A 16,207-nucleotide genomic window follows, 5' to 3' on the forward strand; every position below is an offset into this window, starting at 1 on the left:
TGAACCGTCGACACAGCAGCACAATATTCATATTCCCAATATTTGTAACCCTCAACTCGTCTTGATGGATCGGTTGAGTTACCAAATCCTAACTAACCAAATGAATCCTCTTATTGTCATTCACCCCGCAACATAAAAAATATCTAAAGATCGCTTAACAATTTTCATGGGCAGAAGAGAAACTAACATAAAAAATGATGGCATGGCACTCCAACACAATCTTTGCGATTTGACCTGCCCAATAAATATATATATATATATATATATATATATATATATATATATATATATATATATGTGTTGGTGGGGGGGTGGGGAATGAAAACCTCTCCAATGAAAAACCTCTCAAACCTTTTCAATAGAATTTTTTGGTGTTTATTTCAAAATTTCAGCAAGATTGATTTACTATAAATTGACACTTGGATCATGAATTTTAAATAAAACAATGGTATTTTGGAGCCTCAAAAATTTGTAAAAATTGTACACCGGTGATTTTGAAACTTATAAAAACCTAGCCATGCATGGGAATCAAATGCTCCAAGAATTGATTCTTATAAAAATAAACATATAAATCACATATGTACGGTAAAATTTTTTAAAAAAATAACAAAATTTCAATAAAACCTCCATTGTGGAGGTTTTGAAAGGGTTTTTCATTGGGGAAGTTTTTATTTCCCTATATATATATATATATATATATATATATATATATATATATCGTCCTTTTAAGACAAATTTGCCAATTTGACTGAAAATAAGAAAGGCATGCTTTTGGTTAACCAAAAAATAAATGAAGTACACATTTTGAAGTACAAAGTATAAGTCTGAGCTGTTCGTTGGTGTTTGGTGCAGTACCCAAATGGTAAACCTAAACGGAAAACAAAAAGGGTTCGTTTTTTAGAGAGAGAGAGGGTGGGGGGAGCATTTCTCACGCTGCCCCTGCCGTTACAAACCCAAAAATACAACATTTTGCTGAACGTTTGGTCGTGCTCCGAAGAGATTATCAGACTGCGTTGTTCCTGTAAATGGGGATGATACACCATCCACCATTATGGGGAGAAATTAAAATCCCTATAAGCTCCCTTCTACTTCTTCTTCTTGTTGAATGTGGTCAGAACGAGCGAATAGTGAGGGAAAAACTGGGGTTTTCGAGGTAGCGACAATGGCATCGTCTCTGGCTCTCGGCCGCCGGCATCGGTCGTCGCTCCTTTGCCTCGTCTACTGCTGCTTCTGTCTATGGAAGGGACGCTTGGAGGAAAAACTGGGCGTTGATGATGATGGTGAGGTTGATTGGAGCCTTGGAACTTCGTATTTTCTTTTCCTTTCTTAGGGCTTTCGTTTTCTGCATTTGGAACTCTGTACCTCTTTTTGCCCCTTGTGTTTGTTGTTGAGTTTTTGGATTTCGGTACTTTTTTTGGGTTTATTCTTGTGTTGTAGAAGCTAAGAACTGAGTTGAATGTGGAACATGTTCAGAATGGTTGTTGGAGGCAATCATATTGTTCTGTTGTTGCATTGTCTGCTTTAGTGCATTCTTCTTCACTAGGGTTTCTTGTGTACATTGAGATTGGCATGTTCTTTTCGCGTTCTGGGTGTCGCAATGCGATAAATAGCATAATGCAGAGTTTGTAGAAAGGCAAATTATTGTGACTGTCGAGCTTGAACAACTCCTCGGAATGAAACCCGAACCGCGGAACTGATTCTTACAAGGAATGAATTATTGAACCAGAAATTCAGACAGAAAATGTGCATCAGAAAAAACATTTACTGAGGCTTATACTAGTGATGCCTTCAGACCTACGCATTCTTCTGCTGAAATGCTGGGTAATTTTTGCAGAATTAGCTTGGCGTCTGTCTTTTGAGTAATGTGACGCAAAACTTGTCGGTCAAACCTCTCTCCTAAAGGTAACCCAACATCATTTAAAGGTGGACTTTTGGACCCTTTGCAGCATCTTCTAAAATTCCATTTGGTTTCAAAATTTCTTAGGCTAATATTAGTGGAACATAGCATAAATTGCCCATATGTCAGGATGAAATAATTAAAGGTGTGCATCTCAGACTGAAAATCTTGGGAATGTGAAGACCGTGTTGGCCATCTTCAGACAGAATTTTTTAAGCAATGAAAGTGTGATCCTTGTTGGTCATTAAGAACATCACTTCTTCTTCATGTTTGTCGAAAAAAAAAGTCAGGCTTATTATCAACTGGAATGGAGGTTGAAAACCCCTATAAAACTTAGGCTATCTGAGAAATGCCACGTTCCTCTGATCTTAAGGTTTAATGCCTGCAAAGAATGCAGGCCTATATTCGCTGATTTCTTTGCTATTTAGCACAGTCTTATTCTTCTTGTCTGTTAACCAGAAGGAATCAATTTTTTTTTGTTTGGGCCAGCATTTCCAGGAACTAGTTGACAAACTCATGCAATAGTTGGCACATTCTACCTTGCTGCCCTCATGATTGGTCGAGATATGATATCTTGAGGGACTGTGACAGACCATGAAGCTGCTTCTTTTTCAGATTGAGGATCAATGTTGAGAGAAAATTATGTAACATTCATTTGATGCTAACGAGTCTAACTATATCTAGATGACGCATGTGCCTCATTCTTTGGTCTATGTTTTTAATCCATCTAAAGGCTGCCTCATTATTTTCTCGGGCCTATGAATAATGTCAACCTATCTAGTGTTCTCTTTTTAATTGTTTGTTAATATCCATAGATGAACTTTTTATTTGGAAAGAGTCATCAAAGTGACTAATAAGAAGTGGATGGTCCTTGCTGCACTTTAAGATTTCATCACCTTTAGGGATTTTATTTAATTTTGGCACATTATAAAACTGTTCTGATTGCTGTGGGTTCATGTAAATTTAGTTTCTCCTTTCTAGGGAAGTTATCATAGTGGCTCAATTATTCGGAAGTAGGAACTACTAATTGCTATATATTTGGCAGTTTCTCAATATTCTTGGAGTTCCTATTAGGTTTTTACAATATCTTAGTATGTAGTTTCCTATATCGAGGTCCCAATTTTCTCTATCCCACAGGAGTTTTGGACTCGGGCGTTTTGGCATTCCTAATAAGGATGTCAATGGATCGGATTTTATCCAATATCTGATCAAATCTGGATCCGTTTAGTTGGATTTGGCTAGCCAAAACCATATCGAATTATAATCGGATGAGGACTGAAGAGAGCTGGCATCGACGGTGACTGAAGAGAGCTGGTCGTTGGATTGCATACCCATTCCATTTGCAGACTTGTATGCTAATAGAATTTAATTTGATCAAGCAAGAGCAATTCGAGTTGGAAAGTTAACCTTAATGGCTGCAAAAGGCTGTGTGTAAGTCTTGAAGAGAATTTCCTTGGATTCAATAAAAGAAAATATTTGCACTGGCATGATACAAAATTGATATTTAAACCAATGATTGCATTATTTCTAAAAGTTTTGCTTTTTATATCTTTTAACAAGTTATTCTTGCTTGCATTTCTGTCTGATTTACTTTATTCACTCAATCATGTAACTTTCCACATATTGTCTATCTGCCTGATATCGTGGTGTTTTGTGTGTAAACTAGCGTAACATATTCTACTGTAATTCAGCATGCTAAAGGTGTGCAACATCCTAACACCTTGGCTTTGACTTGTTTTCAAAACTGTCGCTTCTCTTTCATGTCACTTTCTGCATATTCTGATTGCATGTATTGATCTTCTTTTGAATGTCACAGACTCCCAGTTGTTGAGTCAATCTATGCAATTCTGCTATGTAGATGAAATTTTGCTTGTTATGATGTTGATATCATCACCTTGTTAACAAGTTCCTATTATATATGTTTCCATGCAAACTTTTCCCTATGACATTAATATGATGATGGTATCCAACCTTGTTTCCTCTCATGGTATCTACACATACTCCTTTGTGACTCGGTCTGTCTTCTCCAGCAGGCTAGTATGCACTATGCCTGTCCTCTCTATTTAATCTTGCTCCTTCAAAGATGTCCTAGTGTTGCTGCAACTTAAGTTTGCAATGGTGTATCATATTGAGAAAATAATTAAGCAATTCCTGCCGACTTTTTGTACAAGTAATTTTCGGGGTGAGCTAATTGGCAACCTAATTATATATCAGGAACCACACCTTATAACTGCATCCAGATTTTGGTTGTCGCATTTGTTTGTTTAAACTTCTAGGAAGTCCTTAACTTTTCCTTGTCGTTGCTTGATTTTTGGCTGTTAATGATTGATAAGCTTGATCAGTTATGGGGGTTGCTGGCAGTTCTGTTGGACTCTACACACCATATTACCAGTCTGCTCCCTATATATAAGTAGCAAACGCTGAAACAATGCACATTTATCGACTCTGTCATAGTTGAAATTAGCTGCATTTTTCATGTCATTATGATGCACATCAAGGGTTTTAGTTGATATTGCATTGTTATTAGTATGTGTCATTCATACCGAATGCTAAGTGAGATGATTGATCTGTAAGTTTTAAATAAGGAATTTCCTACACGTGAATCATACATCACAGACTGTTTTCTTTGCATTTATGATGATTGTTTTCTTTTTGTCATCAAATTGTAGGATTGAAGGTGAGATAGACGGTTCCTATGAAGATTGCTCACATATTGCATTTATGAAAGAATTATGTAATTCTTTCTAATATGGAAATGTATTAAGGGGGAAACATCATCAAAGTGGGAATGAAGCCATTGGTCCGGAGCACTTTTATACTGTACGATAGTAAAAGTTACTTCCATTATTGTGGGTACTTTTGAAATATAGAGGGTGACGAGTGGAAGTACCATAAGATATCTGTCCGTCCTTTTGATTCTTTTATAGTTTATGATTAAAACATGCTTTTTTTTTTAAATTGTTCCTTTTGTGTTCTCCTGATTGTTTCAATCACCTTGCCTACCATACTTGAATGAACTGCTGACTGCTTTCAGGAGAGGTAATTTTTCACCTTTGCTTTTATTTCCTGAAACACTGTCATGGTCAGGAAGGACATGGTTAGTAGGTTCATGACATACTGTTAGTATGTACTTTGTAGTTACATGATTATTGAAGCATAAAGCAGGTACCACAATGAAACTTTATGTAAACTTGTTCCATTTTGTCAGATGTCAAACTTCAGATAGTTTGCCTGTTTTTGTATGATGTTAGAAACGTGAAACTCAATGTCCAAACCGTAACCTTGTATCTCCATCATATTAGGAACATTTGGCTTGAGCCAGCTTCTATCAGGGAAAAAGTGGAAACAGAAAAAGCCATTAATCCATCAGCCTTTATCTAAAATTTAATCCAACGACTCTAATGCTCCGCTGAGATGTGTTTAGTATTAGAGAAGGATATATATTTGCTACAATTGATTGTAGTGCAAGTTGTTTTAATTCAATCTAACCTCATCTATTCAACATGGTTCATTTTAGTAGGAATCGACGCTTGGGTAAGTATGGTTTTTTGAGTAAGAAAATTTGATGCGCCGTTAACAATACGTAGAAACATCAAATTCTGGCGATCCAAAAGCTGATCCTTACTAAATAGAGGATTTATATCAATTCTATGAGGTTAGATCTGTATTTTGAATATAAGTACCATTATGCAAATCTGAATCTGGTCCAGCTCGGAACCAATTTTAAGATGCACATTGACAAAAGAGTGTCAGATTCAGATCCGATGTCTGACTGAGCCCAACCTGTTCTAACCAGAAAATTAAAAGGAGGGATTTTCTGCTGGCAGAAAATCTATTTTATGCCAATGAACTCAGTGAACAACGGGTTCTTTGTCTGAGCATTAAAAAAGTGAAATGACTGTATTGTCCTTGCAAAATAGTTTGCTTTTTGAAATGTCCAACAATTTGCAGATATCCCCCACATATACAAAATCTTCCTGTTCTTCAATTTCCACGTATTATAATGTGGGGTAGGTCATGCAACAAAGATGGGGAGGGGAATGATGGAAGAGGATTGGGTACTCAATTAGGAAGGGCCTTTTACACTACAAAGTTGTGCAAACTAACCAAAGCACATGTAAGTATACTTAAAAGTATTTGTTATGTTTTTAATATAGGATTCTAAACATGAATGAAACTTCATACTATAAGTATCGTGGTGCCCTTATGAAGACGAAGACGAGGAGGTGGATGTGGTTGTCGAAGCCATGAACCTCTCGAGAAAAGACATTTGATTACATAACATAAATGAAATTGCATGTCAAATGGTCCATCCGTTTAGGTATGCTTAGCAACAACTTTATTATCCTCTCGTAGTTAGTAGAAGTGTCTCAACTTTTTGAATAATCGGTCTCACAATTACCTCAAGATGTTTTTCTTTGAACTTGAAAACTAGCATGACAACGATGATGACATCAACTTGTATTACATGGTACGTGCTTACTAGAAGAACACAATTGCTGACAACTAACAGTTGCCAAGCAGTCCCTTCGCAAAGAGAGGCATTGAGAAAGATAAGAAACTTGGGACAAAGAGTCTAAAATACAAAAGGACTGCAAGTAGAGCATATGCAAAGTTAACTCTTGCAAGAGGTGAAAACCATATGATATATGAGCTGCTTGAAGCAAAAGAGGTTACTATACGAACTCAAACAACACTACTCACTCATAAGAATAAGGAGCTTTAAGAGCAAAGAGCAAGAGGGCAGGATATGCAGCATCCACAAAAGTCATAATCGTTGGACTTCTCGCAGTTGTGAGTTGATATAATTTGTATACACTTGTTGTAAATAATTGTAATTGAGTTAATAGTATAACATGAAATACTTTTGTTTGTATGTAGTCTTGTTAAAGGTGAATGTGTGAATGTTTAATTGTAGTGTTATAGGTGAATATGTGATTGTATGTAAAGTGGATGTGTGAATATGTGAATGTATACAAAGGTGAATGTGTGAATATTATTGTAAATTTGAATGTATATACAACTTGTGTGTAATTTTCAAATGTGATTGGAATATTGTGAATGTGTGAATGTATATATAGCAATTATTGTGAATGTGTAAACTGAGGACATTGGCACTGAGTGGTTTGTGAATATCCTCATGTCGTTCACAATCTTTGTTATATAAACCTTGACAATTGGACAACATTCATACATTATAGTGTGTGAACCTCAGGATATTCGCAAATGAGGACTTAAGCTAATCAAGTAGACAACATTTGCATATCAGAGTGTGTTCACACATGAAAGTGTGTGAATGCCCTCATGTCATTCGCATGCTCTGTTATATAAACCTTAATAATTGGATGACATCTGCAAATTTGTTACGCAAACATGCGGACCTCATCCTCATAAAAGATTTGTGGAGGTTGGTACATTCGCATCATATATTTGTGAACTTACTCTTGTATTTGTAGAGGTAGTTTTTCAACTTAAGTTATTATGAGATCTACATGTGAACTATCACTTGTATTTGTGAATTTCCTCTATTTGAGAATTATATCTGCAAATTTTCTTCATTGCGAAGTATAACTTATATTTGCATAACTTTGTTATTATCATCCACAACATAACTATACATTACAATTTACATTAATAAATATAATATACAAAACATCCAAATTGTGTGAACAATTCGATTGCATATGCATAACTTTAGTAATTAATAATTGTATTAAATTTAGATTCTAAAAACTATAAAACATTAGTAATCAACAATTTTTACAATTGTGTAAACTTTACAAAACATCTGATTAATTTACAATAGTAATCAACAATTACACCCCAGAATTATTAACAGCTCAACTTCCTTATCAAGGTCTTTTGGCACCTCTTTCTTCGCTTTCTTTTGTGCATTGTCCTCTATCTTTTGTTTGGCCTTTAGACCTTTTGTGGTGGTTTTGTTTTTTCTTGTTGCGGTTCTTTCTTATTCTTTACCTCCTATTTTGACTTTTTTTTGTGAGCAACCTCATTTTCATTCTTTTTCTTTATTTTTTCATAGAATTTAACCATATGCTTCCTGCAGTCTGTTGCATCCGCTTGAAAAGAAATATATTAGCAAAAGACCAACTAGCTTACATCTAAAAAACACAAAACAAAACATATAAACATGTACCTGCATGAAACTAAGTTTCATATTTCTATCCAAGTACCGCATGTGCAGTGTGACAAATATACCACAATTAATCCAATAACATATATATGTATATATTGAGTTAATAAACTTAAGCAAATTAATTACCTGTTATCTTGTTGAGGAACATCAGTCACATGACAGGCCATCCAATCAAAGTAAGCGTCGTAGCCAAATATATCTACGAAAAAAATAAACTTGCAACCCAACATTAATCCTACCTAGTATTTTATACAAAGGTCACATGGAACCATGTGAACTTCCTTTCTTTTTTTCTTTAACGGTCACTTAAATATATGTTTATACTTATTTTTTTGCAGTCTTCATAAAGCGGACAAGTATAATTTATGTGAACCTCCTTTAATCGTAACTTCACAAATAATGAAATAAAATCACATATTTTATACTAAAGTTGCTAGAGACCATGTGAACCTCCTTTAACCCTCTCTTTTTATGAAGTTCATATTTAGAAATAAAGTCTGCAAATTAGGTACTAAATTCGTAAATCATGTCATTGTAAATATGCTCTTTATATGCATATTTTCTGAGAAATTTGCATATTTTTTATACATCACAAATATTAGAGATGAATACAATGCAAATTTTCTTCTTATTAATTGATTTTCAAACAAACATTAAATGTGACCTTCATTGTATAAAACTAGGGTTTTTCGCACCCCAGGGTCTTTTTTGCATAAACTAGGGGTTTTATGGTCCCCAACCAATGGTCATCAACGTGCAGCCCCTTGATAATAATTTTTGGTGGACTCCAGTAAGGCAAGGAGGATGAAGGCGAAACTACCTTATATTGGAGGAAAGAGCGGTAGTAGGGTGGACAAGATGGTGAAAGCATTTTTGCTACACTTTGGTTTATACTTATTTATCGACACTGGTAAAAAGTCGGTCCATACATCATACATCAAATTGTTAGAAGAATTTGATCGCGTTGATTAATACGCATGGAGAGAAGTCATACTTGCACACCTATATGCAAGTTTGAGTAACACGAGGAGTGAAAGAAAAAACTTTACCGAGATGTTGATGTTGTTGGAGGTATTTATTTGTTCATTGTATCTAAACTTTTTTATTTATAGTTATTCTTATACTTACATATTATGTTTTGATACATATTGTGTATTAATCTTTGTTAATCATTGTTATGTAGGTTTGGATATGGAAGCACATATCCATTGAAATTCCCCAGATGTGTAACATTGCTTATGAATTTCTACTTGCAGCAATGTGGAGTCGGTCATATAATGAAGAGGGTCGGGATCGAAGATTGGTGGGTCCTCGTATGTCACATGTTGATTGCATTACATTGCTTCGTAGGCTGCCTAGGGTAAATGTAAGTATTATGGTTGATATTTCATATTTTTTTTAATAAATGCATTTTATATGACTAACTATAAAGGAAATATAAGTAAACTTGTGTCCTTATGAAGGCACATTGAAAGAAGAGAATGTCGATATGGTTGTGGAGGCAAAGGACATTGCCATAAAAGACATTTGGTTGCACAATATGAATAAAGTTGAGCTCCAATTGGTCAGTCGAGTCATTCGGCAATATGGGTTTGTTCAGTAACCAACCAATCATCCTCGTACAGTTAGCAAATTTCTATCTCACACCATGAAGGATTACCCCCACGGTATTCTTCTTTGGTAGGTTGTATGTTCTTCAATAGAAAATAGGGTCTTTCAAGAAAAGAAAAAAGTTGGAGAGAAACATAGAAAGTGCATAAGTGGATCAGAGAGAGTTGGCTCTTGCACTTAAAGAAATCGGCATGTTGAAGAATATGGTACATTCTAAAGAGGATATGATACATACTCAAGCTGGCCTTATAGAGAATGCAAATAAGATCATCGAGAAACTACGATCATCGCAATCACAACATCCTCAACCATAAAAATTTATTTGATTATTTTTTGTTTTTTGTATATATTCGAAAATCAACATTATAACTCGTTGACTTACTCATTGATTTCTATATAATGTTTTTTGAATGTTTCTATGAATGAATTTTTATATAAAGTTGTTTGTTTGTCATTCATTTGTATATAATGCCATTGATTTAATGTTTAAATGATTTGAATGTAAAACTAAAATAACTGTTCTTGCACTTTAAATTATTTGAATGCTTAAATTGAAAGCAATGTTGAATAATTTGTATATAATGTCATTGTTTATATGTTTTCAAATTATTTGAATGTTTAAATGATTTGAAAGCCTATTTGCTTACATTCGTGATTATTTGGGTTGTTATATGCAAAAATCCACAATGGATTTATATATGAATCAAGAAATTTGCAATAAATAAAAAATTTCACATATTTGTCACAATTTCATAAATATTTTGATATTTGGAGATTCACAAATAACTTCATCCGAGAGCATTCAATATATGTGAACAGTAAGATATTGGTGAAATTAGTGGTAAGTGTTTCACAAACATATTTTTGCAAAATATTAACGTATACGCAAAAGAGTATGATATTTGTCATTTTGGTGGTTTCAGTTTCACTGAGATTTTGCAAATAAATTTATGTGAATTCATTAGGTCTAAATTCACATAAAAAATTTATGATTTTGGATTTAAGTGCGTATTGAACATATTCAACGAGTATGATATTTACAATTTTTGTGGTTTCAGTTTCATCAAGATTTCGCAAATAAATTTATGTGATTTCATAAGGTCTAAATTAACATAAAAAATCTTGTGATTCTGGATTTAAGTAGGTATTAAACGGTATAATTTTATCAAAAAATGCTTAAATTCATAGTTGCGAAAGGTAAAAGTGTCCTAACGATGTTGAATATTTATAATTTTAGATATCAAATATCAAAAATTGTATCATTTTTAAGGAATCACATCAAATTACCCATACTCCTTTTAAGTGGGAATTTGTGATACTCGACAAGCAAAGTGATATATCGCACGAACTTTATGAGTTTCGCACATGCAAGGGTAAAAAGGTCCTAACAAAGATGGCTATTTACGGTTTTGGTCATTGGACGGATTTTGACAAATTACGGGGGTTTTATATAAACACATCATTTTTATCGTCCAATACGATCAATTTCTGTTTAATAATTCATTGTACCGAGACACTGCAATGACCAATCAAAGAGAGAAAAATCAACAGTAAGCGGAATTGGTTTTCTTTCATTAACTAACATATTAACAGATTACCTTCCTTTTTAATATAGAGGACTGAGATGCAACATAAAGCTACCATTGCTTTATTGTTTTTTACATGCTCTTTCCATGGAAAAGAATCAATATGAGAAAACAAAGGCTCTGTGGTGCTCTCCTTTCACTATAAACTGTTTCCCTTCTGAGAACACTTCATGTTGCTCTATTGAAGATAGAAAGAATACACATGCCGGCCGCACTGCACAAGGGGATTTTACTACAGTTCAGCCTTTTCTTCTCTATGGCATACTGGCCGTGCCTCTTTAATTGGACAGAAGCAAGATGATCAGTGATGACTCTCCATGAGATCTGAGAGAGTTATCTTGCCACAGTTACCTGTGTCGAGCTGGTTGAACTGGTTGCAGATCTGCACAATATCTTTTTCTCCAATTTTCCCCATTTCTTTCAATTTGTATATGACATACTCAGACTTGCTGCAGTTTAAAGAAAAAAATTGTAAATTAGGTACAACCAGAAAAACTACATCACGAGTTAGAGCCAGTTAACCATGCTGGATTAAAAATATATATATCAGTAATCAGCATATAGTATTGCACTGGATTGAAATTTTCGATCTTGGATACGATATCATCATGAACAATAATTTGTGGAAAATATACTCTAAGCAAATAAGGCCTATGCATTACATGCTAGGTATAATGTGTAGAAAATAGAGGATGCCCTGCATTACATGCTGGGATATAAACCATCAGTAACACAAACTCGTATATTCCTTGGCATAATGGACCAAAAGCTTTATCAATATTACAGAAGTAAATTTAAGACTAGTTGAATGGTCTTCCTCCAAAGAAAAAACAACGGCTTGCAAGAGAATGGTCATAGATGGGTTGGCCCCATGCATTGTGCGTCCTGGCTGCTAGATTGTGTTAATTAGATAATTAAAGTTACACGGAAATATGCTTCGTAAAACAAGTAAAATGCTAAGCCATTTGGAAAATGATAATTGTTTACCTGCAAGGCAAGCAGGAAAAATAGTTTGAATATCCAAATTAAGACATGGTATGGATCGCATCTCACATTGTAAACCCTCATGGTGCTTTTGTCAAAAAAATAATCAGCTTCAGGTTCACGGCTTAATCCAACCAAAGCTGGAATATTCACTACTTCAAACAATAATTAATTATAGAACCACCAAACATCTCTCTCTCTCTCTCTCTCTCTCTCTCTCTCTCTCTCTCTCTCTCTCTCTCTCTCTCTCTCTCTCTCTCTCTCTCTCTCTTATTAGTTGGTGATCGAATATCACATTCATGCATGAGGTGCCAGCCACATTTGTCCAACTCATGACGTCCATCATGAAATGTACCCAGTGATATGACACAGATTTCATCACCAAAATCGAATCATGTTGAAAGGCATTCTATCCCAACCATGAAAACAAGCCAAAATGAGATATTATGGTCAGACAAAGATCAGTTCCTCTGCATTCTGATCTGATCTGCTGACAGCCCTAAACTCAGATTAGCCTTGAATTAGGAAAAAGTAGATCAGTAATTCAAGTTCTCTTGAAATAGTATGAAAATGGGATCTATATCTATGGCATCAATAGAAAAGCTAAAACTTGAAAGAAAGCTAGCAAGTAAAAAACAGTCGAAATATGAATTTATTCAGTATGTATGCCACTGGATTAGAGTATCACAACAGTGGCAAATTGGTAAACTCTCTGTGGTACTAATCAGGATCTTCCATTTACCTTAGGGTCATTTAAAGGCATCTAATTCCTGTCTGTGATTTGCAAAAACAATTTTTAGTTTATTCCAGAACCTAGTCATTTGCATGGTAAACCAAATTAGCACACTTAACAAAACAATATAAGCTATATTTCTCCAAAATAATAGCTTTTATCCTAAATTTTATTGAAAATTATAATTTTTTCCTTCATATAATAGAGTAAAATACATCCCTCTCAATTTAGGGGTGCACACGACCTGGGCTTGAGCCGAGCCCAGGTTCAAAAAGCTCAGCTCGAATTGAGCCGAGCTTGAAAAGTTATGTACAAACTCAGCTCGAGTTTGAGTTCGAGCCGCATTAACTAATATTTTAAAAAAAAATCAATTGCATAAAGGAAGAGATTTGAACCCAAGACCTCATGCATACACAGTAATTCACATTACCCACTTGATTAAAAGAAAGTTTTGTGTTCAAAAGTCAACAAAAACAATCCATATTCTAAAATTAATCGACATATGATACAATTAGACGAGCTTAATCGGGCTAATCAAGCTTAATCAAGTTTGAATGCCTGATCAAGCTTGGCTCGTTTACTTACTCGGACGAGTTCAAGTCGGGTTTAAACAAGTCAAGCCCGAGCCGAGCTCGAGCTAACTCAACTTGTTGTGCAACCCTAGATCCATCAGCCCCAAACTCCAACCTCCATGTATTTATTCACCCCCTTCTCAACAAGCCATCTTCTCCAAAAGCAGGCAACCTACCAGGAATCATATGCAAGCAAAGGCAACATATCTAGAATCACACTGTCAAGCAATGATCATAGGGCATAGATGGACAATTAACTAAATGTGTAGGATATGAAGAATGACAAGATCAAGCTAAAAGCCCCTGAGTAGGAGATGGGTGTGCATAAGAGGAAGGTGATGCCCTAGTTTTACAGCTTGTTGTCTTTAGTGATGATATCAACAAAGAGGTAGACAAAGGTGGGGAGGGTCATGGTTTGCATTTGTATATTTGTATGTGTAGGGATGAGCAAGAGGGGGAAGAAAATGAAGCAGGAAAAGGAGAAGGAAAATTTGGATGAGTTGTATCTAGAAGCAGATCAGGTCATGTAGAACATGAGCGTTTTTGCTCATGTTGACATCGTGGCCATCCGATTTGCATTTTAAAAAGCTCAAAAGTCAACAAAACCACGTGGCATTCATCCAAAATGCAAACAGACGGCCACGATGTCAGCATGAGCAAAAACGCTCATGTTCAGCATGACCTGATCTGTTTCCGTTGTATCTAGTGACACCATTGTTGTTGAAGTAGAAAACAGGAAATGGCACAGAAGGGCATCTGAAAGACAGGGGACCACCTGTGATGATGTCAGAGAGACCTTTGTTGGGATGTTGGTGTTGAAGTGGGAGGATAATAGTTTTGATCCAGTCTTTATTTGAAGCAGAAGTTCCTTGGCATCAAAGTAATATAATATAGATGAGTAGTCAACAATCGGGAGGAGAGGAGAGAATTTGATAAGGGAAATTGTAAGTGGTTAGAGAGAGAGAGAGAGAGAGAGAGAGATCTTGCATCCAAGATTGCAAGTAAAATCATGATAAGAAAGATGGAAAAAGTATCCAGATATTTATAATCTATTTGCAACATATTACAACTACATTATTGTAATTTACAGCTCTAAATTTCAGCTATTTCATATGAATAATGGATAACTCAAACATTATCTTCCACACGAGTTTAATCACCCCCTGTATCAAACTATCCACCATGTTGGAACTCTACCTTGATCTATCAGCCAACTTTACATCGAATTTTAGGTCTGTCAACACTTGGAAGGGGTCGAACTCGCACTCTCCCTTGAACTGTCTGGTGTAAACAGAATGCAGTTTGGCGCAGTTGCTGAAAACAGACTTTGGAAAAATTGTTATATCTCTCAGTTACCAAATCCAATTGAAGCGAGGTTCATGGCACCTGAAAGAAGACACTGGAAATTATATGCCTGCCAAAATTTTATGAACTTATATGGCACCGTTTGAGCTAGGCGAGCTCGTGAAGTTCAGCAAAATTCTGTGATTGTGATACTATTTTTCTGTAAGAAATTTTCTGAGCACATACTATTTTTCTGTAAGAAATTTTCTGAGCACCCTGCACTAATCAACTGATAACTCGGGTCATACAAATGAATTTTTCACATTTCAAATTTGAAGGATCAAATAGATAAAATAAGCAATCTCTGAAAGAAATTTTGGGTCAAATTGAGCTAATATAACCCCCAAAATGATCAGATTATCAGACAACAATTTTCTGCTCCCTTGTTTCTAGTGGAAAAATAAGCACTTTTGGGAATCTGGTTAGATCTCCCACTTTCGGGCTCTAATTTGTACATTTCAAAGTTTGATCATCTAGACATCTTAAGCACATTCCAGAAAAAAATTGAGTTCAACCCAAACTATTTTGACACCCCAAACTAACTATAGAAAAGGAGTAAAATTCTATGACTGAACAGGAGACTTCGTCTCACCGGAAAATGGAAGAATTTGCAAACTCTGACGAGATCTCAGTTAATTATGATAAAAAAATCAATTTTTTTTGTTCTAAATTTTCAGATAGCACATCCCAGAAGAATCTCCAGAACAAAATTGAGTACAAAGTGACTTTGTTTACCCCATGAAAAGCTTGACACAACTTTACTGGAAAAAACCGCTTTTCTGAAAGAAATTTTCAGATAGGCCTGAACTTGATCGTGGCTAAATCTAATTTGTCTTGCAATTTTGTGCAAATTTTGAGAGCACTATAGCTTCTAACCTCATCAACAACATCTTAGAAGGTAAAATTTGATATGATCTAGGTCGATCTTAGGTCTGATCACAAATTTACTTCAATTTCACTAAGAAAAATCATCTACTCAATGGTCACTGGATTCTTGATGCAGATCGATCTTGTAGTTGCTAGATCTGATGGAATTCACCTCCAATCTGACCTTTACCACCAAAAATCCATCCGATCTGATCTGAATCATTGATGATGCAGTAGAATTCTCCATGATCTTGGCCAATCTAGCTTGTAGATGCCATAATCTTGCTGGAAATGGTTGGATCTTGCAATCACCAACTAGATCTGGATCACAACACCATTGTGTTAATTTTTGCTCAAGAATGGATCTAAACTGCTTTGATACTCTAAATGTTAATTTACCATTTCTCCAAGAAATCCCTCAAAACGCGATCTAAGAAATCAGTAGAGCAGCGAGAACCA

General features: G+C 35.2%; 1 protein-coding gene and 1 long non-coding RNA gene across 5 annotated transcripts in view; one reads left to right on the forward strand and one right to left on the reverse strand.

Annotated features, from left to right (window-relative positions):
• Positions 1–881: 881 nt before the first annotated feature.
• On the forward strand, positions 882–4,852 carry LOC149834149 (uncharacterized). Its single transcript, XR_016432511.1, has 2 exons — positions 882–1,280; positions 4,567–4,852. It is a non-coding gene; the product is annotated as an uncharacterized LOC149834149 (long non-coding RNA).
• Positions 4,853–11,213: 6,361 nt separating this feature from the next.
• The window catches only part of LOC149834150 (two-pore potassium channel 3-like), a 39,886-nt gene continuing 34,892 nt past the window's right edge, over positions 11,214–16,207 (reverse strand). For 2 of the 4 annotated variants that reach the window (XM_090011250.1, XM_090011247.1), the window contains exon 2: positions 11,214–11,697. In XM_090011250.1, coding sequence (XP_089867376.1) covers positions 11,550–11,697 — 148 coding nt within the window. In that variant the 3' untranslated portion in view covers positions 11,214–11,549. Of the gene's footprint in view, positions 11,698–14,559; positions 14,924–16,207 lie in introns of those variants that run through there. The other 2 variants (XM_090011248.1, XM_090011249.1) reach the window with 2 other exon arrangements.

The sequence above is a fragment of the Nuphar pumila genome, chromosome 6 (genome assembly GCF_984573655.1).
Source record: "Nuphar pumila chromosome 6, dmNupPumi1.hap1.1, whole genome shotgun sequence".
In the NCBI taxonomy this organism is placed as follows: Eukaryota; Viridiplantae; Streptophyta; class Magnoliopsida; order Nymphaeales; family Nymphaeaceae; genus Nuphar; species Nuphar pumila.